General features: G+C 55.0%; 1 protein-coding gene across 4 annotated transcripts in view; it reads left to right on the top strand.

Moving 5' to 3' along the window:
• The window catches only part of LOC309407974 (ephrin type-B receptor 1), a gene marked incomplete at its 5' end in the record, with an annotated part of 74847 nt that overhangs the window by 12618 nt on the left and 36161 nt on the right, over window positions 1–26068 (top strand). For 2 of the 4 annotated variants that reach the window (XM_082003662.1, XM_082003661.1), the window contains 2 exons: window positions 13232–13296; window positions 17317–17998. In XM_082003662.1, coding sequence (XP_081859788.1) covers window positions 13232–13296; window positions 17317–17998 — 747 coding nt within the window. Of the gene's footprint in view, window positions 1–13231; window positions 13297–17316; window positions 17999–26068 lie in introns of those variants that run through there. The other 2 variants (XM_082003664.1, XM_082003663.1) reach the window with 1 other exon arrangement.

Genomic DNA, 26068 nt, shown 5'->3' with positions numbered 1-26068 from the left:
TTGAGCCCGTCTGGGTATTTATACAGCAAGATGTTTTGGATGAGGAATAGGCCAAGACAGTCACGTGGTTGGGGCCAACGTGAAACAAAAGAATCCATTTATTATCCAGGCAGGAAATTTGTTCTTCGGGATGTTGTAGCTGCAGACATAATGATTTCATTTCCTCCGGTTCCCCCAGATTAATGGCTTGTGCTCTTTTGTTTGTGTGCCTGTGTTATTTCTGCAACGCGGCTTCCCCCCTGCTCTGTGCTGGCGCGTGCGAACACGTGTGCAAGCGCCCCGGGCGAGACGCGGGGGGACACGTGGGGTCTCCGGGTTGGGCTGCAGTAGGCTGATTGGGTTTTTGGGGAGGGGTGGGATGCTGGGGGAGCTGAGTGAAGGCTGTGGGACCTCCTGGGGTGCCCTTCCCAGCAGTGATGGATGTCCTGGTGCGCATGCATCTCCGGGGGTCTTCTCCTCCTGCATCTCCGGGGCTCTCTTCCTCCTGCCACAGTCACTGAGGCAGCGAGGGGTGTTTTTCCTGTGAAGTTGGGATGGGATGGGGCAAACGGAGGGACAAGCACGAGTGTTCACCTTATGGAAGGCATGAGAGCAGCATGTCTTCTCCATGACCATGCTCAAGGGTGTATGTAGGTGTTGTGTACTTGGTGGGAAACCCAAACCTTTGCACCTTCCCAAATATCGTGTCAGGAAACGGGTCCTTTTCTTAGGGAGTACAGGGATGTACAGGGATGTGTTAGCTGATGTACAGGGATGCAGGCATCAGCTGCGTGGTGATGGGTGAGCAGCTCCTTCTTTGACGGCTGGCTTGGCCTTTCATACCCTTGCAGGGCCGCTGGCCATCTGGAAGCTGGTGGCACTTACACTCCCTCCTCAAAAAAACCCCAACAGACCTGTCTTTGTGGACACTACAAGATTAACGGCAGCCTTAATTGCTCCCTCTCTCGCTTTCAGAGTGTTTGGCTTCCTCAAGCAATGTGACAGGCAAATGATGGCTTTGTGTTGCTGTCACCTGAACGGGCCTCATGGGTTTTGGGCATGGAGCTTTTAATTTACTGTGTGCAGCGTGACCATGATCTTCTGTTCTGGATTAATCTGGAGTAACCTTGTGGAGTTGGAAGCGCCCGTCTGTGATGAGGAGTTGAACCTGGTGCTGCCTAGGATCTGGGCTGGAGAAGGTTTGGTGGCCATCTTGCTGCCCTCATGGCAGCTCTTCCTCCTTTCCTCCCCTAGGTGTTTAATTCTGGGGAGGAGAATCATAGAATCATTAAGGTTGGAAAAAACCTCTAAGATCATCAAGTCCAACCATCAACCCAACACCATCACGCCCAAGAGAGAGAGAGAGTTTCTGCCACCCCTTCTGGAGGAGGTTTCCCTGCCAGAGCATACCTCACTGCAGGAAGACCCTCTTGGCCATCAAGGTGTATCTGCCATCGTTCCTGCCATCTTCTGGGTGCTTGTGTGCAACGGTCTCATCTAGCATGTGTGTTGTACCTTCTTGCGTTTGTTCTCCTGAGCCTTTGTGCCGCGATGGGTGCGTGGGGTTGAAGGTGTGAGCCCACCATCCAAAAGCTGTGGAGGAGACGGGTGGGGAGCCCCTGGTACCCTGGCGAGCTGCAGGTGCTTTCTCCCCACCTGCCTCCCCTCCCAAATAGCTCCCGTGTCACCCAGGTGACAGAGTTTGTGAGGATGTGACAGCTCCGTTGCGCAGATGATGAACAGTAATGAGACCCAGAGCACAATGTGCACTTAAAGTGATTTATTTCAGTAAGGAAACCACAAACGGGGAGGATGGGTCAGTGTCATCAGGACAAGAGGCGGGTATGGAGATGAGCTGAGGGGGAACTTTATCATCAACTGGCACTGCTTTAAAAATGAGAAGAGCTGGCGTTGCATGAAATGCAACCGTGCTGGCCGTGCCAAGACCACCCCTCGCCCGTGGTGGACTGTAGGCACCTCCCGGGGGTCGGCCGGTGACCGGGCTGGCAGGCTGCCGGCGGTGGCTCTGGTGGACTTCTCCTTGCTTTACCTCCCTGCAACTCCACGCTGAAGTTTTTTGGTGAGGCGTTAAATTGGCTCTACCCGGGTACTCGGGAAGGAGTCCGTCCCGGCGAGGAGGGGGGGAAATAATCTCCTGAACTTGCCTTGGCGCGGCTCCCGGCGCGCAGATGGCCGTCCTCGTGCTAGAGCCTTTTCCCAGCTTGCACCCGCGCAGGCGCTGGGGCTGGAGGCAGGGGTGTGCTGGGCAGGCCGGCTGCCAAGCGGTGCCTCCTGCCAGCATCCTCTTCCTCCTCCTCCTCCTCCTCCTCCTCCTCCTCTTCGTCTCCTCCCAGGGCCGGTGGGAGCTGTGGCCGCTCAGCAGCTCAACCAGCCGCTGCAGCGTGCCGGAAAAGCTCAGCGTAAGCACGGTCCCGAGCGAAATCTTGTGATTTGAATTCGACTTAGAGAGGTGCTCGTTCTTCCTCCCTTCCCACAGGATGCGGATCCCAGGGCTCCTGGTGCGGGGGGGGATGCAGGAGAACCTGGCTGCGTGGGCAGGAGCTGCGGGAGGCAGGCAGCAGTTTGCCCACTGCTGCTGGCACAGTTCGGAGGATGCACCCAGAGCTGACGAAGAGGGGTCCTGAAGGCCCTGCTGGGCACCCCGTTGATGAAGAGCATCTCCCAAAGGGGTGACTGCAGTCGCTGGCAGAGGTCGGCGTGTTCGGGCAAGGGTTTAGCGCGACTCTGCCGGTCCTGCACCTTCTGTCAATGGGCATTTAGAAATCTTGGCAAACGCCTTTTGTTATTTACTCAACAGACCAGCTGTCATCTGCGTGCGTACCTGAAAGTGGCTCAGATTGATAGCAAAATTTTTGGGAGCGGCCGCAGGATAGTGACAGGTCCCGGCCATTGGCTGTTTTGACCAAATCTGAAAGCGGAGAAGAAAAAAAAAAAAGGAAAAGTCCTGGGCAAAGCTGGGAGAGCCAAGGGATGGGTTTACAGGGTGTTTTGGGAAGCAGCATTTGGATGTGGGGCTAGAGCAAAAAAAAAACCAACCCAATGGAGCCTGCTCACGGGTGCTCTGCCCTGCGCGAGGGAGCTGTTGGCTTTGCCACATCCCCTCTCCCTGTTCCCAGGCGGGGAGCCGTACAGTGGGGAGAGCCGGGCGGGCGGCGGGCCGGCTGCCAAGGCGTCCCCAGGGGACGCAGGCAGAGCCTCCCCCCGTCCCGGCTGCATCCCGACGGTGGCTTCCCCGCGCTGCCGGCGGCCCCGCGCGCTGCCGTGGCGGCACAGATTTATTTCCCTTTGCCTCGCGCGCTCTTTGCCTCGTTTGCACTCGCGAGCTGACTCCATATGGTGCAAAAACGGGAGAGACGATGCTCGGCACAGCGGCCGGCGCCGGCAGGGGAGGCGGTGCGGGGAGCCGCTTACCAAGTTTTTGCAGGTTTTTTTTTTTTCCTGTTTGAGGTTCAATATTACCACCTCCTCCCCTTGACGGCTGTGCTCTGGCGGCCGGGGCTGAGTTTGTCATCTCCAGCAGCAGCCGGAGCATCCCTGCACCCTTCTGCTCTCCCTCCCCTGCCTTTCCCCCTCGAGACCCCCAGCGCGTGAGCAGAGGATCTTCAGGACGCAGCCTCAGACCAGCAGTTGTTCAGTTCTTACTTACACCTGAAAATAATTGGCCGGCATCGCTGAAGGCCAAGTACATGTTGGATGCTGCATTAAAAAATAGAGGATCAATCTGGCTGCGGTTGTCCTGTGCCAGAGCCATGCCGGCAAGTTCACCCCGTGCTCGCTCTGTGGTTGCTTGTGCGGAGCTGGGGTTTTCCTTTGCACAAGCCTCTAATTTTGGTGGGGAGATTTGGGTTCCAGCTTGACCGAGCAGTTTGGCTTCGGCTGGTGGCAGCCAGGGGAATTGTTGGGGTGAAAAGGGAGGCTTTTCTCCCAGATTTTGGTGTCTGGAGGGAACACCAGGCACTCGGCTGCGCTGGGAGGAGGTGCTCATGGGCGAAGGGATGCTAAGCTGGAGTCCCCCGACGGTGCTTGCTCTGTGTCTGAGCAGTCTGTCATGTTCGTGGCTCATGCAGAATCCCTTTGACATTTTAAAATAAGATCTAGTAAATAGGAGCTGGACGATGCCAGGTGCATCTTTCGTCGTGAGGGCTCTTTGACAGTGTGGCTGGCATTTTAGATTTCGGGCTCCATGAGATGCATGTTTTCGTAGTGAGCGCAAAGCTTTTCTGGTGAATGTGGTCCAAGACAATGACTCATCCTGAATCTTTAAAGAAGTGATGGCGTGTAGGGAAATGCAGGATACATGTTTTGATTTTTAGAGCTTTCCTCATAGGCAGTGCTATCCTGGAGTAACGCAAAATAAATCCAGCAGGGAAGGAGAGCCGCAGGGAAAGGGGGGGACAGGTCTGGTGCATTAGTTCAGCAAAGCTTATTGCACCTACTCCAGCGGTGCCTTTGTGCTGGTGGCCTTGAAGGTTGCCTTTGTAGCTGAGCATGGTGCAGCCATAAGACACGTGGGGGGATCCCGCTGCAATCCCACGGGTGAATGTCACACAGAATCGTTAAGGTTGGAAAAGACCTTTAAGTTCATCAACTCCAGCCATCAACCCACCACCACCATGCCCACTAAACCATGTCCTGAAGTGCATGTCCTGTGCATATCCAGGCGTGAAGACTGCGTGTCCTTTTAATTTATCCTTGCACGTGTGATTGCAGATGCTGTTGATGTTTATGGCTGCTCTGTCTTCTCTGTCGATTAATTCTGTGTTTAGAGGCTATCGTTTCCAAGGGAATCCCAGTTGATTAGGAGCCCACTTCCACTGAACTCGTTAGGCTTCCATGGCCCTTGTCTGTGAAATCCCAAACCCTGCTTTCCCCCCGCCTCTCTTTTTGGGGCTCCTTGCTTTCTTGTAGCAAATGATGAAGATCATGATGAAGATCAAGCCCTGTCTTCCCAAGAGAAGAGCTCTCAGGAGAATGTCCTTCTCTTGGGTGGGCTCACTTGCTTCCATTCAGCCTGGCTGGAGCACACCAGGTGCAGCCAACACTGGTACATGGCTGTTGACCAAGAAGTGAGCTATGGAAAAGTACCAGAAAATCTGAAGTTGCTGACGTCGCTCCCTGATGTTTGGTTTATCCTTGCCATCCCTTGAGGCGCTGTGCTTCTGCTGGGATGCGTGATGAGTTTGGGGTACTGGATCATCCTCAATCACTTGGCTGGTGAGATGGTTGTCCAAGCCAGCTGATCTCCACCCAAGAAGTCCAGTGGTATGAGGCTGCTGTGGTCCAGCTTGTGCCGAAGCCACTTGACTGCATTGACGAGGGATAAGACTGCCCTTGGGCTCCTGACCATCAGACTTCATCTGCTTTGGTGTGTGCTCCTCGGTGGTGATAGCGTTGGATGGTGGTGAGTGGGCGATTGCCCTTCTCCAACCTGAGTAATCCCTCATTCAAGCCAGACCTTCTCGCACCACTTGGCTGGATCTCGAGTTGGAGGGTGCTACTTCTGGGCAGCCTTGCAAGCGTTTTGGAGGGTAGGGTTTCTGGGAAAGCCTCTGCCCATCCCTGGGTGGCTGAATTCCTGTTCCACATCTTCTGGAGGATGAAAAGAGTAACTGCCAAGCTTGACATATGGTGATTTTCGGGGCAGGCTGCAGCGTTCAGTGGTGTGTGCTGGCAACCCAGCCTTGAGAAAGCAAAGATGAAGACTTAGACACATAGTGACATTGTTCTGTGAACAACGTTCTCCTGAAAGATAGCCGTGTCACCTCACAGCCCTGGATCGCTCCTCCAGTAGTGGCGTGGTGGAGGCGCTGGGCTCTTGGGATGGCTGGTCCGTCTTGGTGGGTCGGAGGGCTCATTAAAGTGCTCTCTCAGCCCTTGGTGCTGCTTGACTTTGAGGTGCCAAACGCATCGGCGCCCATCTGTGGGGGCTTATGTATGGACTATCATCTATGCATATAGTATGTGTGGATTTTGTATGTCTGTGGCCTGTGTGCCATTATGAAAAGCATGATATCGGCAGCTGACTTTGTCACTATGGGAGGAATTGAGCTCCTTACATTTGGAAAACATTGGCTTACCTGTAACTTGCCATCCTGAGATTTTTCCATTGCCTCTGATGTCGGGTTTGAGCTCGGTGGATTAAAACTTGTTCCCACATTTTCTAAAATAGGTTTACGATTTGGAAAACAAAAGGTATTGAAAGCCCTATCTTCCCTCTCTTATCTTTATATTTGATTTGGTCCCCTTTTGTCCTTTTTCCCCTGTGATGCATGCTTTTTTGGTAATTCTCTGTCGTTTCCTTCCCTCTCTCTTATCTGTCCCCCTGCAGTGCTCTCCCTTTTCCTTTCTATTCCTCTCCCCCTCTCCCTCTCCCCTGCAATTTATTTGCAGGCAGGTTGTCTCTTTGATTTACTGTATCTCTCCTCGGTAGGATTATGATAAATGGATTGTATGGCTCTGGCTGAGCTCGTCCAGCACCACGTACCCGTGCGGGGTTAAGCCCCTTCAGAGCATGAAAACCGAGGGGAGCTGCTGGGGCCGGGTCTCCTCTCTGGGGTCTGCAGGGGGGAGCTCATGCTGGTAGATGGGACTTGGTCCTTATGGTTCAAACTTTCAATCACCCTCTGAGTGTTTTTAGCCTGTGTTAGGCGTGGGGCTCGGTGGAGGGGTTTTTGTCCGTGCTTTTCTCTTGCCTGATGCGTTGGGTTTGCTGTGCGTGTGCGTATGCACGTACGCTTGCAAAAATTTAAGCAGGTATTTTATTGGGCGCTTTCAGGCACGTCAACTGGCATATTTCAATTTACTATATCCTGATACGGATAGCGTTTGCCGCTTTGTAATTAGAGCGTTTCATCCCACAGTCGCAGCAGGCAGCGGTTTATTGATAAAGTTGTTATACAGTTGCTGAGCAAACACCTCCAAATCTGAGCTTCATTAAGTTATTGCCTGCCCTGCTGCGATGCATCTTCATTGCGCACTGAAATCCATGCCATTGACGGGAGATCCCGGAGGAGGTCCGGGGTTGAGCTGCCTGGTCGCAGCTTAATGCATCCTGTCACAAACTGACACAGCATGCTTGTCCTTGGCTGATATGTATATATACACACATATATATATAAAAATTCTTTCCCTTTACAACTAAAGTGGGGGTTTCTTGGCCATCGCAGATCTTCTCCCGCTGGCTGATGGCTGCGGATGGTGGTATCACGGCCGAGATGTCTTCGCAGAGCAAGCGTGGCTGCTCCTCTCCCCCGAGAGGTTCATGCAGACCCCAAAGTGTCGGTGGTTTCCTCTAAAATACAGGCAGAAAATGTTTCGTGTTGACTTGTTTTGTGGTTGTTTAGCGCATCTTCTCCCTTCTCGGCTGGGTTTGTTGTTCGGTGGGTGATCCTTCATAACAAACCCGCAGGAGATTGATGGGGAGAGCTCGTTATGCACTTCCAGAGCAGTTTCACCATCATTCTGCAGCAGCAAAATGCACCATTAAAGGCAGAGAGCCATGGGAATGATGGGACGTAATTAGTTGTTGCTGTAATATTCTTGATTGAAAGTGTATAGATACTGTGAGCGGCTCTTTTGGAAGCCGACGCTCTCAGGAAACCGTTAGGAAGCGCGGCGCTTACAAAGGGGAGAAGGTGATCCTGCTCTTACTGTGCCTGCCTCTCCAGCGCCGTAATTAAACCGTCTGGGAGATGTCACGGCGTTCGCATCGTGCAGCCGCTGGCTTCTCCACGGCACAAGGGGCGAGCAGTGGCACTCCTTCCCAATTAGGAGCAGGAATCAGATGGAACCGGATGGGGAGTCACCCCGCAGAAGAGACTTTTTGGGTGGGATGTGCACCCAGCAGCTCGCCCCCTCGGTCCCTGCAGCAGAGCCGCACAGATCTTGTGGTCCCGCTTTTTCCCAGCTCAGTCCGAAGTTCAGGATATACTGAAGCCTTGCACGGGCGAAGCTGGACTGCGTCCATGGGGTGTTGTGGTCAGAAGGATGGTCATGGAGAGCAATCTGGAATTACTCAGGCAACCTCCTGGTGTGTGCTCGAGCCCCTTCGTCCATGGGGAATAGTGGGAATTAAATTAAAATCATTCCACTGGCACCTGTGGGACTTTCTTTCCATTGGCATTGAGAGGTGTGGTGCAAACCATGAGTGTGTGGGTAGCGGTGATGAAAGCCATGATGCAATCTGGCCTCTGCCTGAAGTCACGACAGCCGCGGGAAGGCAGAGCTTGCGGCATCACAGCAGTTAATGTTATTTAGCACTAGTCTTTGTAATAAAGCGTCTTGGCTTTGTTTCTCTATTGTTCCTTTTCTCTGGCAATGTCACCAAACTTGGACAGAAGCTTCCCAAGCTGTGCGTTTGCCTTGGGCTGATTTTGCTGAAGCTCTTGGGAGAGAAAGAGGGGGTAGAAAGCAAGCTTGGCGTTCATGAGCATGAAATAGAGGAGAAAATATGGTGCTTTGCTCATGAAAAAACGTCTTGCTTTTCTTCCCTTTCAGAAAATCATGCAATGGGGCTGGGACTGCCCAGGGGATGTGCCCTGGGACTGGACCGTGCACTGACCCCGTCGGCGCTTGCTCAGGCTCGCATCGTGCTCTGCAGGGGCACGTCAAGGATGAGTCTCCGAAGATCCCACCCGCAGAGCACCCTCTGCCCCTCCGGACCCCGGACCTGAGCCCAGTGCCTTGCTCTGCGGTGCCCTCCCATCTCCCCTCCCGAAGGTTCAGATATCGACACACACCTCTCCGCTCCCCACGCATCTCGGGGGGCTTATTTCCAGCAGCTGGCATCCTTTCCAAATCTCCCTCTACCCATCTGTTGTTATCAAGCCTCCTCTCTCCTTATTTTGCTTAATTTCTATCTTTTTCCTCTTGGTCGTCTTAGACGTGCCTGCATCTCTTTGCATATGCCCAAGCATTTGCTTTTGAGTGCCTTAGGCTGGTTCCTGCAGTTATCTTCTTGAAGGAGTGAGAGAACTGCTGCTTCTTGCTTTGGGAGAGGGACCGTGTCCCCGAGGCATCTGTTGAGGAGTGCAGCACTCGTAAGAAGTTTCTTCGTGGCCTTCCTGAGCAGAAAATTTGTCGTCTCTTTCTTTCCAGATGGCAATGTCAAAACGTGATCAAGTTGGGTTGGCCTCCTCGCCTCTACCTCTCTCTGCCCGTAGCCAGACCCCGGTCCTTGCCGGGGAGAGGTCATGCCTTCTCATTGTGGGACTCGGCAGGAGCCCTCTGCATTGGGGAGATCTGAAATTTGGGTTTCAGACTGTGGGTTTCGGGAAATAATTTCTGCTTTGTTTTGGGTAGTTCAGAAGGGTTTTTCTGGAAGAGGCTTAAACTCTGTCGGGAAGGGTGCTTGGCAAGACGGCATCAGCCGAAGGGTCCTGTGGCAGATCCCGCACTGCTGTGCTCTGTGCCTGGCTACTCTCGCCCTGAATATCTTGTTTCCCCCCCCACCAGCCCACCCTTTGCTCTTCCGAGATGTGGCTTGTCCCACCGTGGGCATTGGCTCTGGCTGCATCTCGCACCCATGTGCCCAGGAGGATGCGGGGGGCCCGAGGTGGCAACGAGCCCTCCCTGCCTGGATCCGAGCGCTATCGCAGATGGATGTGCTGCTCGGCGGCGAGGGTGCTGGTGCATTCTAATTGCTGGCATCTTTACTCGTTACGAGTGTAATTGTGAGTAGACGTTTGTTTTTGTATTGATAATTAGGGACTGGAACAGATGGCAAAGGCTTAGTTTAAAGTAATGTGTCCATTAAAGAAAATCTACTGTATACAGCTGAAGATTCTTCACTCGGAGAGCTTGGCTCGCCGTAGCAGAGCTCCTCTTCACCCTAACGAGGTGGGCACGCGGTTCATCTGACGTGGCTCGCGATGCCGTGCTAGATGTAGGAGGCATGGGGAGATGATGTACCCCTGCCCTGATGCCCCCAGGGGGGTTTAATTAATACCCAGTGCCAAATAACGAGGACTGGTCCTCGCAGCAGGGTGAAGCAGGCAAGAGGAGCATGGGAGGGGAGGTGTGAGGTGTCCGTGGGGCTTCTCCACTGATTAACGATGGTCCTCGTTAGCAGGCAAAGGGATTTTACTGCCTGCCCCTCCTTTGCCCCCTCCCAAATGGTGCGTGGTCAGGGAGGGTGATCCCCATGTCCCCCCACCGGTAGCGACATTTTGCAGCCCAGAGGTGGAGACGTGAGTGCTGGGAGCCCCGTCGTGTCCCCCGTTTCTCTGCAGGGTCTTGGAGCAAGAGGCACCAGCGTCTGCAACCGCCCCCGCCGCTGAAGGAGGGTGCTGGGCAGCCTTCGCCCCGCGTGGCCTGGCCGTCAGCGTCCCTGTGGGGTTTCCCCTGGGGTCCTGGCGTCACTCCTACATCCCAGAAAATGAAGGAAAGTCCAAGGTTTCCTCCGAGAGGAAATAGCGGAGGTCAGTGGGAGGTTGCGCAGCCGAGTCCTCCTGGTGCCAGTACCTCTGCGGTCACGGGGCTGGGTGAGCTCAGCAGGGATTTGAGCTGGTCGGGGGGAATTTAACCATTTTATTTTATTAAAAGCAAACAAACGATTTTCCCAGGTTATGGGTCATCTTGCATATGGCAAGTCCTTGGGAGTCAGGGCAGGAGACGGCCTGCAGAGGGTCAGCGGCGGCTCTCAGCCCTCTTTTCCCTTCGGTTTGCAAATCGCTTCAGAAACCTTGGGAGCTGTCGAAGTGCAAGTCGTGCCTCTGCGGTGGGAACTTTGCGAGTGCGACCTCCCTGGCCACGGGCCGCGCCGTCCGCTTAAAGCTCGGGGCAACCTCCGTGGCGAAAGCTCCTCTGCGGTTCTTTTTAATGGATTCATTTATTTGTCTATTTATTTAGTTATTCTGAAGTCTCCTGCCACGGGAGCTGCTGCCTGCCGTGCCGGCATTGCTGCTGTGCTTTCCGGCTTTCTCCCCAAGCTGTGGAGCCTTTGGGGAGGAACAGATCCAGGAGGGAAGGGGTGAGATTTTGGGAGGGAGCCGCCGGGAGGGATGCCGGTAGATGCCCCCTCGCAGCAGAGCCAGTCCTCATGTGCTGCCGTCCCACGCCGCGGCTGTACTTTATCAAAAGTACATTCCTCCGGCATCGCCCCGCCAGAGAAAAGCTGCTTGGGGAAGGAGCCTGGAAGCGCCTGGAACAGGAAGGGAGGTGATGGAGGGGTTTATTCGAAAGGATTTTCGCTCCAAGTGGGGCCTTTCCTGTAACTGTGCGTGTCCTTACTTACTGCGGAGGGTGGGTGAGCCGCGCCCAGGTCCCAGCCTGAGCACACGCCCCGCGTCACCCTGGGCGGGGGCTCCGCTGCCTCAGTTTCCCCTGCGTGGCATGAGGGTACCCCGCTTGGGGTAGAGGCGCCAGGCACTTTGGGGGCTCTCGGAGCACCCCTCCCTGCGTAGCCCGGCCGGGAGGGGTGACCGGGCGGTGTTTGTACGGCCACTGGCTTCCACGTCGCATCGGTTTCTGCACGAGCACGTCCGCCCGCCTATCCGAAGGGCCGTCGCGAGGATTTTTGGCCGTTTAACGAGGCGCGGGGCTGTTTGCAAGGGAAGGAGAGCTCGGTGGCGGCGGGGAGGCGGAGGGCAGTGGGAGCAGGGCCTCGCTGGAGGCCTGGAGCGCGAGCCCCCAGCCCCGTGCGGGGCCGGCGAGGAGCTGCGGGGGGGGTGTGTGGTTTTTAGCCGGCTTCTGCCAAACCGGAAGGGGCCGAAGCCGCCGACGGAGACGCGTTGCGGTGGCGCGAAGGCCACCGCGCTTTTCTGTTCCCTGCGCGGGCCGGGGGTGAAATGTCCCCGCTCCGAGGGCGCCGTGCGGGCGTGGGCGCGACGGGTGCGGGCCGTGAGCCGCGCCAGCGGTGCCACGGCGGCGTCCTGGCACCCGTGAGGGGTGCAGAAGCCTTGTAAGCTCCCCACGGGCCTTCTTGCCCCTCCTCTGGGGAGGCCGCCTTGTTCTCCCTCCTGCCGCGGCCCTGTTCACCTCCCCGGCAGCCAGGCTGGGCCGGTGGCTCCAGCCGGGATTTTGGGAGAGGGAGCGCTGATCACTCGTGACGGGGTGAGGAGTTCCTGGACGCGCTCCTCCGGCTTCCCATCCCGGGGCGGCCGGCAAAGGGAGGGGTGGGAAGATGAATAGGAGTCTCCTATTTCCCGCTTGTGATTGCTGGAGCGGGCGTGGAGAGGTTGAAAGAAGCAGTTGGGCGGCGGTTCATATTCCTGGGCTGATCTTTATTTCCTGACCTTTATTTCTCTGGCTGCACCCCTTTTCCCTGGCGCTGCAAAGCTGCCGTGGGTACTGGGGCCCGCGGGGGATGCTCAGCTACGCCAGCCGCCGGCGGCGCATCTCCTCCCCCCATTCGGTTGAGAAACGGGAATCGAGGAAATTAATCTGCATGTCTGCTTGCTGCAAACAAATAAATAAAACCTGGAGGGTTTTTCCCATCTGTTTCTAGATGTTGTTGCTCTCACTATTATTCTTGTTGTGTGGTGGTTTTTTTTTTTTTTAAAGACTAAAAGTAAGGAAATGTCAGCTGTATTACAGCTTTAAATATTTCCCACCAAATCCTCCATCAAAAGACCCCCAGCACAGGACCACCGCTCCACCAGCGTGGTTTTTATTTGTGTATTTGAAATCACTCTGATAAATAATAACTGTGTGCAGCGGCAACTCGGGGCACCAGACAGATGTAGTGCGTAAAAGGGGACGTCTGGCGCTGCGCAGCGAAGCAGGCAGCTGCGAGCGGGTCGGATGGGACCTGCCGAAAAGTCCCTGCGGAGGTGCTGGGGGAGAGGGTGAGCTCTGCCTGCGGTGGGAGACTTCCCGCCAGCCTCTTGCTGCTTCCCGGGAGTTGATGCAAACTCGCTGCTTGGGTTTAGACAGGGTTTTGTATGTGCACGAAATGACTCTGTGAAATGCAGCATCCTCCTTAATGTTATAAGTCTTTTTTTTAGTTGGTAACGCTATTTCCCTTTTCCAGGCTTGGGAGGGTCAGAGATGGCAGTGAGGCTTGGCTTCAGGCTGTGACTCTTTGCAAAGAATCTTGTCCTGCACTGGCTGCTCCGGAGTGAAGCTGCCCTTGGTTCATTAGATGTATTAGGGCACCTGCAGCTTTATTTCTGAGCAGCTCCAAGGGTCAGATGCACGCTCCGTGAGAGCAACTGAACATTTTCCTGTGGCTCCGTGCTCATAACGTCATCAAAGTAACTCGTCTGCTTTTCCTTTTCTTGTGTTTCCTCAGAAACTTTGATGGATACGCGGACGGCGACGGCCGAGCTGGGCTGGACCGCCAACCCTCCTTCAGGGGTAAGTGCCACTCGTCCAGCTGATCCTTCTGTGACCTTGCGGGGTTCACAGTATTTCTCCTGGAACACAGGTGGGGAGCCCGGGAAGTCACAGCAGGAGCAGCCGTGCCCCATAGGGCTGGTGTGGGGCAGCCAGGGCATCGCTGTGCCAAGCTGCACGGCGGGTCCAGGGCTGAGCATCCCTTCCCTGAGCTGGTCCTGGGGTCTTGGTGAAGATGGAGCTTTTCTCCATCCCTGTCCCTCTCCCAGGTGAAGGGTCCAGCCCCATCACCGCTCTCCACCCCCTGCTCGTGCCTTCCCTCTCCTTGTGCCAAAAGGCTTGTAATTAGGAAACATTAGCAGGCTCAAAACAGCTTTCATACCTGGAACATCATCCATAATTGCACTCGGCAGTGCTCTTCCCTGGCTGTTAATGTCACTTTTATGAAGTAATGAGGAACAAAACACCCTGAGGCACTTAAAACATCTTTTTTATATAATATGAGCCTTTGAGGAATGGAAGCATAAAATAACCTGACTCGCATTCCCCTGGCAGAGAAAGTGAGAGGTGGAGCTGGTGTGGTGAGGAGCGGCACTGGGAGGGGACGTGAGCTAATGGATGAGCATCGTGGTGGGACAGGCAGCCGGTTGGGCAGGGGTGGGTACAGCAGCGGGGCCTGTCCCCGGGCCCTCCAGGACGTGGCACCGAAGGGGAAAGGAGGCCAGCCCACCACTTTGTTAGGATGTGACTGGCTTGGCCAGGTCCTCAAAAGAAATGGGGTTGCATGCCGTCGCCAAAGCTGAACCACCCGTGTAGTGGGCACGAAATCCTCTCCAGGCAAGTCAGAGGCCCTTGAAACGTGGGGCTTTGCCACTGAATGGCTTTGGGACAAAACCTGGGCCCAGATAAGTTGCTGGCAAAACGCAGGGGGAGCGCAGGCAGGTGAAGGAGACCTGAAAGCCCGTGCGAGGCCGGCGGGGAGCTTGCGTGGTAAGGCGCGGTGGTCTTGCCCTCTGCGGAGCGGCAGAGTGAAGCCTCTCCCCAGCCCGCATCCCTGCATCCCTCTGCCTGCACCCATCCAACTCTCGCTCCTCTGAGAGGTACGGGTGAGTCTTCTCCTTTACCAGGCCGTGTATCAGATCTTCCACAAACTATTCTAAAATACCAAGTCCTTTATTTAAAAGACATAGAGTCAGTCTGTAGCGTGTGTTGGAGAGTGTGACTTCCCTTCTGAGGTCCCTTTGCTTGTGTGGACTGGGCTTTTCTTTGTAGCATCAGGCGCTTTGCTGGGTGGATGTGGAGCATCTTAAGGTATATTTGGACTCCTGGCGTGAACCCACTGGTAGGCATCATGTCCCAGCTGAGGAAGGTTTTGGAGTAGGCTGGATGCCAGTTGAAAATAAGCAACGTCTTCCTCTTGCTGCAGGCTTGCCGTAGTCTTCACAAGCTGCACAGTTACAACACTGAGTTTTAGGGTTTGTCTTGTTTAATAGTTCACAACAAATAATTGAGTGCAGATTTGTGCCGCTTCTTGGCTTGTCCGGTGGTGATGGCCAGTATTTGGGTGAGGCTTGTCCAGAGTGCGGGTGCCAGGGAGGGTTTGCAGACCGTGACCCATCCAAGCAGCCTGGTGTACAGACACTAAGCTACATGTGGGGATTTCTCCTTGTCTTGGTGTCAACAGAGACCCCAAATCTACTTGGTCTTTTCTTGTTTTCAGTCTTCGGCTACTGAAGGCTGTCACCCTGGGGCTGTGCTATTTCTTTGTCAGCCCAGACTGCTCAAAGCTGGAGTAAGAAACCAACAGCTTCCCCTCTGCCCTGCTTTCCTCCATCCAAAAACTGAGAGTGCGCTAGCAGCCTTGCTTTGGGGCTCAGCAACAAGCCATAGCATCGCAGGAACCAGCAAAGAGAGGGACCAGAGGGGGAAGCAAGGAACCGAGAGGGAGAAGAGCAGCAGCCATCTATAAATGGGACCTCCCTGCTCCCTGGGGCAGGAGGGAGGAGATGGGAGGATGGGAGAGGGGCTCCCGGCTGCTGCTGGGGCATCAGCTCCTTCTCCCAGGCTCCTCTCATCTCTCTTGGGGCTGGAGGTACAGGGATTTGATGAGCCACCTCTCCTGATCCCGGGGTTGCCGCCGACATGGGCTCTGTGCAGGCTTTGGGTCCCTTTGGGTGGTGGTATCCCTCTGTGGCGTGCTGAGCTCCGAGAGCGACTGTTCACCCCAGCTCACAGATTGTTCCCCGGGGCTCGGGGGGGCTGCGGATGCCAATACGGGGGGCACGGATGCCAGCAGGGCCTGTGGTCCCCGGGGACTGGCTCCGGCAGGACGTGGGCTCTCCTTCTGCTCTCCCTGCTGGGCGTGCTTCAAATCTCAGCAGAGAAAAAGAACATCGTCTTAATCCCCACCTCCCTGTGAATTATTTAGTGGGGTCTCGTCCAAACGATGCATTTGTCGCTGTTAGAGCATGGGTGGCAGCAGCCGCTGGCACCCCGGGGCTTTCCAGCCACGGGGACCTCCTGCTCTTCAGCGCTCAGCCCAAGGGGTGCCCAAGGGAGCATCGGGATCCCTCCCGTGCGCCTGGCCAGGGTGCAGGAGCCGTTGGGTGGGATGAAGAGGAGGATTCCCGCGGCAGAGCAATGGGGCCGGTGTTACGCTGGCGGGCGAGCGCTGGAAGAGAGCTCCTTGTCAGGCGTTAATTGGGTGCCGGGGCTGCAATGCAAAGCCCGGGTGGGAACTGGAAACAATACCAGCCCACTCGGTGGGGGAGGACCTTGCAGCTTTCCTGTGTAAAAAGGTGTCTGGTGGTGAAAGGGCTCTGAATCGGCACATCTTGTCCAGGGTGGAGAGGGGTTTTTGCAGTGCTGCTGCAGCGCGGGATGAGAAAGGAGAGCACTCGGCTGGATGTGTGAAGTTTTATCGCTGGTTTGGTAAACACGGCTTAACAACGACGTGCAACCTTGAGCTGTGATCTTTGCTTAAGCTTAGCGGAGACAAGTAGGTGGACCCGGGAGCAAACGTTCCACTGTGCTTGTTGACAGCGTGCAGAGGACCCTGCTTTGAAAACAAAATAAAAACCTGCATTTTCTTTTACATCAGGCTGTGGTTTTGCAAGGGGGAAGCTTGGGGAGCAGGTGAAGAATGTGGTGGTTTAATAGAAAATGGAAGAGGGCAAAAGCTGTAAGGTTGCGGGGTTCATCATAGCGCATCAGCTCTTCTGGAAGACTCAACGGGGCAGGTTGGCATCACCCGTCTGCCGTTGTGCCACCACGTAAGTGCAAACGCACGTGAGCGCTGCTATAGCATCACTTCTGGAAATTATGCATGATATTCAGAGTGCTGCTTAAAGATTGCCATATGAATAATGCTGTTATGAGGAGACTGTAAACATGGATTAGTTAGAATGAATGGAATATGAGGTTGTAAATCTGTCTGTAGGACTCTAATGCCATCACAGACTATTCACAGTTTGCCGCTGTCCCTTAATTGAAATTGTTGCCTGGATTATATTAATGCCCTTCTATAAATCGAATCGCAAATCTATATTCTTCCTCTCCGTGGCGGTAATGTTTTATTTAGTTTTCTTTGCCCAGGGAAATGATCCCATCGTGCTGAGAGCCTGAGGTCAGGCTCGCTCTCCAGCCCACGTGCTGGCTCAGGCTTTAATGAAGCTGTAGCCTTGTGTACTGCTCTCCCTCCCACCTCCAGGTGCCTGGACCATCTTTCTTCCCGGTTTTACGTCTTCTCAGGGCAGCTAAGGCAGTTGGCCACATGGAAAAGATGTTTTAGCATCAGCTGGGCGTGATAGGGAGAGGTGTGCAGGGGCAAGAGGGTGAGGATTTTGTCTGGTGCTGGCCTGGTGGTGGTTCTGCATGTGCATCACGTCGTGTGTCCACGACCGTGTTCCTAGTCCCCTCTGGGGCTTTGGGATTCTCCTTCCAGCTGTGCCCTGTGCAGGGCGAGCGGCACCTCTGCGGCTCACGGGCCACCGCTGGTCGCTCGGCCTCCCTCTCATCGCTTCTCCCTTCTCCTTTCTGCAGTGGGAAGAAGTCAGTGGCTACGACGAGAACCTCAACACCATCCGTACGTACCAGGTGTGCAACGTCTTCGAACCCAACCAGAACAACTGGCTCCTCACCACGTTCATCAACCGGCGTGGAGCTCACCGCATCTACACCGAGATGCGCTTCACTGTGCGGGACTGCAGCAGCCTCCCCAATGTCCCTGGTTCTTGCAAGGAGACCTTCAACCTCTACTACTACGAGACAGACTCTGTCATTGCCACCAAGAAGTCTGCCTTCTGGACGGAGGCACCCTACCTCAAAGTGGACACCATTGCTGCTGACGAGAGCTTCTCCCAGGTGGACTTTGGTGGCAGGTTGATGAAGGTGAACACAGAAGTGAGAAGTTTCGGGCCCTTGACCCGCAACGGCTTTTACCTGGCTTTCCAGGACTACGGGGCGTGCATGTCTCTGCTGTCTGTCAGGGTCTTCTTCAAGAAGTGCCCCAGCGTGGTGCAGAACTTTGCCATCTTCCCGGAGACGATGACAGGAGCGGAGAGCACCTCTCTAGTGACTGCCCGTGGCACCTGCATCCCCAACGCCGAGGAGGTGGACGTGCCCATCAAACTGTACTGCAACGGGGACGGGGAGTGGATGGTCCCCATCGGCCGCTGTACGTGCAAGGCCGGTTACGAGCCGGAGAACAACATGGCCTGCAAAGGTAAGGTTGGCTTTGGGGAACAAGGCACTTTTTATTGTTTTTAAGCTTCGCTTAACAAAACGTTCGTCCCCAAACGAGCTGTTTTGGGCAACGTCAGTTGTGAAATCGGCTCTGCACCATTTACCTGCCCTGAAGGAGTTTTGCTCTGGGGACCAGACAGGGATTTGGGAGCAGCCGTCAACCTGCGGCTTCTTGGTGCGCTCCGGTCAGCGGCCAAACTTGGCGAGCAGGGCAGCACAGAGGAGGGTGCCGGTGCTGCTGCCACTGCGAGCCCACGGGAAGCCTCCTCTGTGATCCGCTGCCTTCAAAGCGCCGCGCAGGCTGGCACTCGCCGGCTGAGCTGCTTTCATCTGCCTCGTTATTTCCTGAGCAAAGCTGCGGGAGCCGGGCAACCGCCGTCAGGCCCGACTGCCGTGAAGCCGCTCTGACTCCCGGCATTAATTGGAATTTTTTTGCTGGTGTTTTGGGTTCTCCTGGCCACACCGCCAGCCTGCTGCTTCCTGCTGGAGTCCTCCACAGCGCAGGGTTATAAATATGGAAATAGAACTCACCGCTTTTCATCTCCTTTTGCCGTTCTGATGAATATTTCCCAAATACCGTTGGAGGATTATGTTGGGTTTTTTTCTATTAGCTTTACCTGCTGCCCTTTCCTTCTCTGCCAAATGAAAGTATTGTTTTTGTATGCTGCTTGGAAGGAGGGAAGAGGAGGGAGAGGCTAACCCCGTTTCATCGGCGCTTTCCAAATAGCTTCTAGAAGGGGGGCACTACCAGGCCAAGGAAGGGTCAGGAAGAAGAAGAAGGTCAAAGGCAGGTGTCAAAGTGCTTTACGGCTGGTTTTGGGAGGAGGGGTGATGGGAAGAGGTCTGACTTGGACTTCTGGTGGGTAGGTGGTGGCACGTGGAGCACCACGCTTGGCTGTGGTGCTCCTTGGGGTGGCCACACGGTGTTTCTTCCCCGCCTTTAACTCCAGGTATGTGGGAATGGCGAAGCTGGCATTCAAGCTATGGAGAAGCTTGTTGGTTCATTTGCTTTAAACCTGGGAACTTGGGTAGGTTTTCACCATGAAAAAACACATTCCCGCCTGACCAAGGTGGGGACGGCAATGCCTTCCCATGCTAGGGCTCTGACAACGGGGAAACCGCCGGAGTCCATGTGCTCCTGCCGTGCTCTCACATTGAGCAGCATCGCGGCTGGAGTCTGTTATGTTTCACAGTTGACCCTGAACATGGTTTTGTTCCCACCAGGAGATGGTCTTTCTCCTGAGGAGCTGAAGGGTTCCGTCAGAGGGAGGGCTCTTTGCACACTGGAGCGTTTCTGGCAAGATGTTCCTCTGCTATTGTATAAACAAACAGAAAGCGCACGTGGTTTTATGGCAAAATGACATTTTCTTATAATGGAGAAATAAATACTAATTTTAGCTAAGGACTGGACTTGGGAAATAATGTCATTTTGCCAGAAATGTAGGAAAAATGTGATAATGTAAAATGCTGCAGGTTTTGGTGGGGTTGACCTTTCTATCCGCCACTGGCCAGGTTGGTGGAGGAAGTTAGGGTCTTGAGTGCTTCTAACCCCCACGGAGTAGTGTGTTGCACCTACCCAGGGCTCATAGTCTGGGGCAGGGCAGAGGATGGAGGACAGCAGGACACGAGAGGCATGGAAACAAACCTGCTCAGGGTGGGCATTAGACCCATCTCTGTAGCTTTTTTTTTTTTCCTTTTCTCATGCAAACCACAGAATGGTCATGACGTGTTCATGCCACCAAAGCTGCACCGAGCAGACCGCTGCGCATCGGGCATTTGCTGAGTTTTCCGTGCCACAGTGCCCGTCCCCAGCCGTGCTCCCGTTCCTCGGCAGCACCGATGCTGAGGGAGAAACCCCTCACGCCGCCCGAGTGTGGGCTCTGCAGAGCTCCCGGCCAGCGTTTCACCGTTGCCTGGGGAGCACACTTTCCACTCGGGCTCCTTGAGGGGAAAATTCAGGATCCCAGCAGGTCTGAGGGGGTAGCAATGTCCTTCATGGGTTGACCGGCAGCATTTGGGATCTTGAAAGGCATCAAAGTAGGCTGTGGGCGCAGATCAAGCGGGTGGTTAAATGGCACCGAGCACGCGCATGATGACGGGACCGTGCTTTTTTTGATGATCCCGTGGGTGCTGTCGGGTGCTGGTGCGATGCTGTCTCCAGAGCAGAGCTCCGATAACTCCCCTGTTCCAGTCCTGTAAGAGTGACTCCCAGCTCCCGCGTCAGGAGGACGCACAAAAGGCTGGGATTGCATGTGGGACCTGCGCGTTTGAAGGTCCTGCTCAATGCTGGTGAGGAGCTCAAAACTCATAAGCCCCCCAGGTCCCCCTGGAAGTTCGCTAAAACCAGTCTTAAAAGCCTGGGCCAGGACTGATGGAAAATTATCTGCATTTAAGTAAAAATCTTGCCCTTGGGTTGGACTGGTTTCTTGGTAGCTTGTGTGCACCCTTTGGCCCTCAAGCTCCATCTTGTATCCCTGTGGACCTTGGAGACCACGAGGGAAGACCTGAGCCCACGGCTGCCCTTCCCAAAGGTCGGCAGACAGGAGGTGGTGCATCGCGAGGTTTAGAAATAATAATTTGTTGGTTTTCTATTTGTGCTCTTGTATTCTCCTGCCTCATTCACCCACTGGGCTCACCCCGCGGGGATGCTGCCAGGATCGCAGCCCAGCTCCCGGGAGGCCCACGCTCCTGACATCTGCTCAAAGTCCTCGTCAACCTGAGATGAACCACTTAACAAGCCTGGGGGAATTGTCACCGGGGGGGGGGGGAAATTGGAAAAAAAAATCCCTCGGTATTTTAAGGCTGAGAAAATGGGCTTAATTCTTCAGTGGTGAGAAAAAAATAGGGTTGAATTGTTTAGCTCCCCCAGCCCTCCCTCATACCTCCCACCCCCTGGGATCGTGGCTGTGCCTATCATGGGGCTATTAGACCGGAGCGGTTTCGTGCTGACAGCGGAGCTTGGGGCCGCTGAGGGATTCATTAATACCAGCTTTTATAGGTACTTAGCTGCTCGCGAAAGGCGCAGGCGGAGCGCGGTCTTCGTCGGGGAGGGGGTATTTCGCGTCCCGAAGAGATTATCGTCGTGTTTTAGGGGTCAGGGTGATGGGGGTCATTACCACCGCAACACTAAGATGGGGAGGGAGATTGTCCTTATTCATCTGCCCCCTTATTTGTTTCTGTCCTGGGCTGGCTGGAGTTTGGCACTACAGACCTCCTGGCTGGTCGAAGCCGCGTTGCTCTCAGCTGGGCGACGGCACGGCGCACCCCGAAAACCCGGTGGCACTGCCTACCCCGTCCTCTTCGGCACCACGTGCCCGTTAGAGCCGTGGGTCAATGAGAAATGGAGGCTGTAACTGAATCCAAAATGAATAATTCATTTGATGCGATAGCCCACACTCCGTTCGGGTTGATATTAAATCCATTCGTCTTGCTCTGCCCCGTCCCTCAGCCTTGCTTTATGGCTTCCTGGCGTGGTCAAGGTGCAATGCATCATCGTGTGGGGAGGAGGTGGGAGGAAAAGCAGGAGCGGGGATTGTTGGGAGGCTGGGGAAATCGTTCGAGACCTTGGATGAGCACGCTGGGTGGATTTCACTTGTTCTCCTCAAGGCAAATTACTAAAACCTTTCTCTGCTGGCGTTTCACTCTGAAACCTAATGATGGCAAGGTAAGCCTTCACTAGAATGACAGCAGTTGTGGGTGTCTCAGCTTTTATCCCTTTTAACTCTGAGGATGGGGCACTGAATTTGTGTCTGCTGACATCACACTGACTTACTCTCTGACCTTCCCACTACCCAGGCGGTAACTCAGTTGCACGGAGAAGCCAGCAAAGAAATAAAGCCTGGAGCTAAATCTGCCTTGTGCTGAATTTTTACTTTGTATTTATAAACCCGGGAGAAGGGGTGAGAGAGTGGTCCTGCTGCTTTCCGGCCTTGTCTCGCTTTTGTTTTTCCCCTCCTGGCAAATTCCTGTCGTGGCGTGGTTGGGAGCTTCCAACCTGCCACGGTTCGAGATAACGAACCTGCTTGCTTGCTTGCTTGCAGCAGCTGAGAACCTGAGCTAGCAGGGGTGGCCAAATTTAAAAACAAACCAAAAAACGCCCCCCAACAAAATAAGAACAAAGGTGGGCTGCGAGGCAGAGCCCGCTCCTCGAGCATCCCTGCTCCCCGGCTTTCCGCAAGGCAGCCGGTCCCCTGCCCCACCCGCATCTGGGTCCTCCAGCCCTTCTCCAGCCGCCGTGGGACCGATGACCGCGGTGGGCCGCGCCTTTGCCAAAGCTGCGCCTGGGTTTGGTTTGGTCTTCTTCGGCCCTTTGGTTTCTTTGTGTCCTTCCTCTGTTTGTCCTTCCCTCCTGCCTTGTGTGTGGAGGGCTGGATTTGGGAAAGGGGTAGTGGGGGGGACGTGTGCCGCCAGCTGAATGTCACGGAGCGAGCGGCCCCGTGCCCGTTCCCCCGTTATCCTCCCCTCCTGCTGAGCAGCCCTGGCAATAATTATTGATTTCCTCTATTTATCCGTCACAGAAGGCTGGAAACAGTTGTAGAGCCCAGGATTTATTTATTTATTTAAAATAATAATTACAAACATTTTGTAATTAGTAGTAGGATAATACATAATTAGTAGTAGAATAATTTGCTAACGCTTAAAACAAGGGAAACGACAAGGTTTCCCCATCAAGTTGTTGCTTGTGCTGGAAACTGGGTCTCGCTGGTCTCTCTGGCTGTTCCCCGCACCGCGGCCTGGCTGTGCCCCTGTGCTCCGCTGCGGCACCCACGAGATGTTTTCTCAGGTGATGAGGGTGATGTCGGTTTTGTCCCATGGGTGGGTGGCAGCAAGGGAGGCCACAGACTGCCTCGCCGTGCGGTGGGGACACAGGGGCCTGCTCGCCGCCGTGCCTTGGGGTGCACGCGTCTCGGGGTGCTGCAGCCGCCCCGACGCCTGGGTGAGGGTGAGCACGCCAGGCATCGCGGGGGCTGCAGGAGGGCCCCTTTTTGCTTTTTGGGATGGTTTTATTTTTCTTTTGTCCTCCATGCTGCTGGTCCATATACTTCCCCACGGCTGGGAAGCATCTCCTTTCCAGCCCCTGTGCCCACCCCACCGCCTCTCGCCGCCCCGCTGCTTCCTCTCCGGCACCTCATTCCAGCTTGCCTGGCCCACAGGCAACCTCTTCTTGGTCACTTTCTCCTCTAAAACAGGAGGAGAAAGACAGAGAGGTAGAAAGAGAGCGCTTGCCCTGCCTGTCTCTCTTTCTGCCTGCTCTTGGATTTGGTTTAGCGGAGCCCTGGCTTCCCAGCTTGCTTGGGGAGTGCGTCCCTCTCCCCAGCCCCGCTTTGGTGGCCACGGATGTTGCACCGGCTGGTGGCGAGGGTGGCTGCTGGAGGGATGCCCCGGTGTCCCCCAGGGCACGGTGGCACCTAGCCCTGTCCCGGGGCAGGGTGCCTGCTGGGGCCGGCAGCATCCCCAAGTGGGGCAGGCGCATGGAGGGCTGGGGGTGCCCGGGGAGACCTCCCGCCTGCAGCCTTAAACAGCGGGACTTAAAAACTGTTAGCGCTTCCTCAAGTTCTTTCCTGGGGACCAGAATGAAGGCGAGCCGTTTGTTTCCGAACCTTTACGCCTCAATCTGCACCTGGTCGAGGCACCGGCGGGACGTCTGCCCGGCGGCTCGGGTGCCAGGGACTCTCTGTGGCTGGTGCTCACCGTGCTTTAAGTGGCTTTGTGGGGAAAATGTTTCTCCCTGGGTTTGCTGGTAGGATTTCAAGCTTCCCTCCTGGTAAAGCTTGAAAAAGCTTGTTTAGGGGCACAGGGAGGAGGTGGCTGGCATGGCGGGGTGCGGTGGGTCTCCTCCTCCCCGTGCATCGCTGTGGCTGTGCTCCTGCGGGGCTTAGGCTGCAGGCAGACCCCAACTATTAGAAAAGCTGCTTTTAGGCTGAAGTGAGAGCGTCGGTGCAACCGGGGCACCTTCCACCCCTGAGCGCAGCGGAGATGTCTGGGGGGTGTTTTATTCCGGGTTTAGCCAAGCCACAAACCTCTGACTGCTCAAAATGGGCCTTTTTCTGGTTTTTGTTTTGTTTTTGTTTTTTTTGTTTGTTTGGGTTTGTGGGGGTTTTTTGTCCCCCCGCCCCCCCCAATATCAAGTTTCCGTCCTCCCCTCCCTTCCTGCGCCAGCCCAAGCCGCTCTCCTCCACTGGGCTGTGCCAGGAAGCGGCAGCTCTCCCGGCTCTTCCCGAATCCGGGCGGTGATGATGGAGGGATGCTCCCTGTTGTTGTAGGGGCTTTGCCTTTGCCTGGGAGCCATCTCCCTGCTTCCGCCGCTGGGTGGAACAGGCAGCCCAGTTTTACCATGGCCACGCTGCGTTTGAATCACCGCGCCTCAAAAAAAAAAACCAAAACCCAACCCAGAAAGAAAAAGAAAAAAGTGTGATTTTTTTCTTAAATTATGTCTGAATGAAGGCATCCATTAACCCCTGTAATAATTTTGCAAGGAAAATGTCCAGGAAAACCTTGTTAAGTTTTTTTTTAAATGAGTGTGATGGGTTTTAATGGAAGTCTTAATTAGACATTATTAGCCAAAATGTTCCTCTGGCGGATTGGGGCTTTTTACGCTCCCCCAGTGCAGGGCTGGGGAAGGACGGTTGGGGGGGAGGCTCAGGTGCCGCCGCTCCGGCTCTGTCCCCCAAATTTTGAGTGGGGTCTGGGTCAGCCCTGCCATCCAGAGACCTCCAAAGGAGAAATGGAAAAACCTGGGAGATGCCCCGGGGAAGGGGTCAGCAGGGGCAGGGTGAGCGTTGCGGGGCTGGACTGTCCCGGCCAGGCTGTCGCAGCACGTGGCCTCAGAGGGATTAGGGAACAGCCCCTGAGCTGCGATGTATGGCTGTATTTTTCTGCATATCATATTTTTTTCCTCCTTAAATTGTACCATGGGCGGTTTATGTATCCCCCCCACCCCTAATGAGAACTTTCGAGTGTTATATTGATTCCAATCTTAAAAAAGGTAAAAAATCTCCCCTCCAAGGGTCTCTTCATGAGCCTGGTTACAAATGGGGGCACAAATCTGCTTCTACACCTTGGCTCGTTAATGGTCCATCTAGGAAACTTCCTGGGATAGCTGAAGTGCTTGGGGCAGCTCATCTTTTTTGGAGATACTGGGGTGCAGAGCTCCACGTGAGGCTTGCGGGCACGGGTCCCTGCGGCAGTGGGGCTGCAAAACCCACCCGACTTCCCTGACCTCAGCCCAGGAGCTCCGGCTCCTGCCCCGCTGCCGTCGTGCTCTCCAGCCAGAGCAGGGATTGTTCTCCCGGACAATGGGAGAGCCGTGAGGAAGCGCGGGATCCGGCCCGCGTCCGGCGCCCGCCTTGTTCCCACCCTTGTTTGCAAACGGCAGCACCTGGCAAACCCAGTGACTCAGCCTGGGGAGCTTTTAAACCTTTCTATAACTTTTTCCTTTTTGGGTTTTTTTGGGTTTTTTTTTTGTTTTGTTTTGTTTTGTTTTTGAAGTCATGAGAGAGCTCTTTCGGGCACGGTGCCGGCTGGCACCGTTTTGCTGCCGTTTGCTTGCAAGGGATGGGGATCTCACCCGTCTTCGGGGCCGTGCTGCACCGTACAACCCATGGCAAGCTCTTCAGGAGCCAGCAATAACAATAATAATTAAAAAAAAAAAGACTTTTTTTTTTTTTTAACCCCAGCTGGCTAGTAATAATAATTAAAAAAAGAAGTCTTTTTCCCTGCCCAAGCCATGACATAACTCATCGGCCCTCCCCTGCGCGGGGCATCACGTGGGAGCCGTGCCCTGGGGTTGCGGTCAGGCTTTGCAGGTCTCCTGCAACCTCTGCTCTGGAAAACTGGCCTTTGCTGAGGGTGTTCTGACAAACGGCGTAAATGCAAGCCCTGAAAAAGCCCGGGACTAGGTGGGGCCTCAGAGGAGTTTTGCGTGGGTTGGACTTGCCAGCCGGGACCTGGGGCACCGCGGGTCTGTGCGGAGGAAGGATGGAGCCCACCAGGGCGAGGGGGAAAGAAAACTAATCGGCACAGATTACCGAGGTTTTAATTTTCTGTCTTC

This window comes from Phaethon aethereus, assembly GCF_964289735.1.
Source record: "Phaethon aethereus genome assembly, chromosome: 9".
NCBI lineage: Eukaryota > Metazoa > Chordata > Aves > Phaethontiformes > Phaethontidae > Phaethon > Phaethon aethereus.
This window is presented reverse-complemented; position numbering and strand designations above follow the sequence as displayed.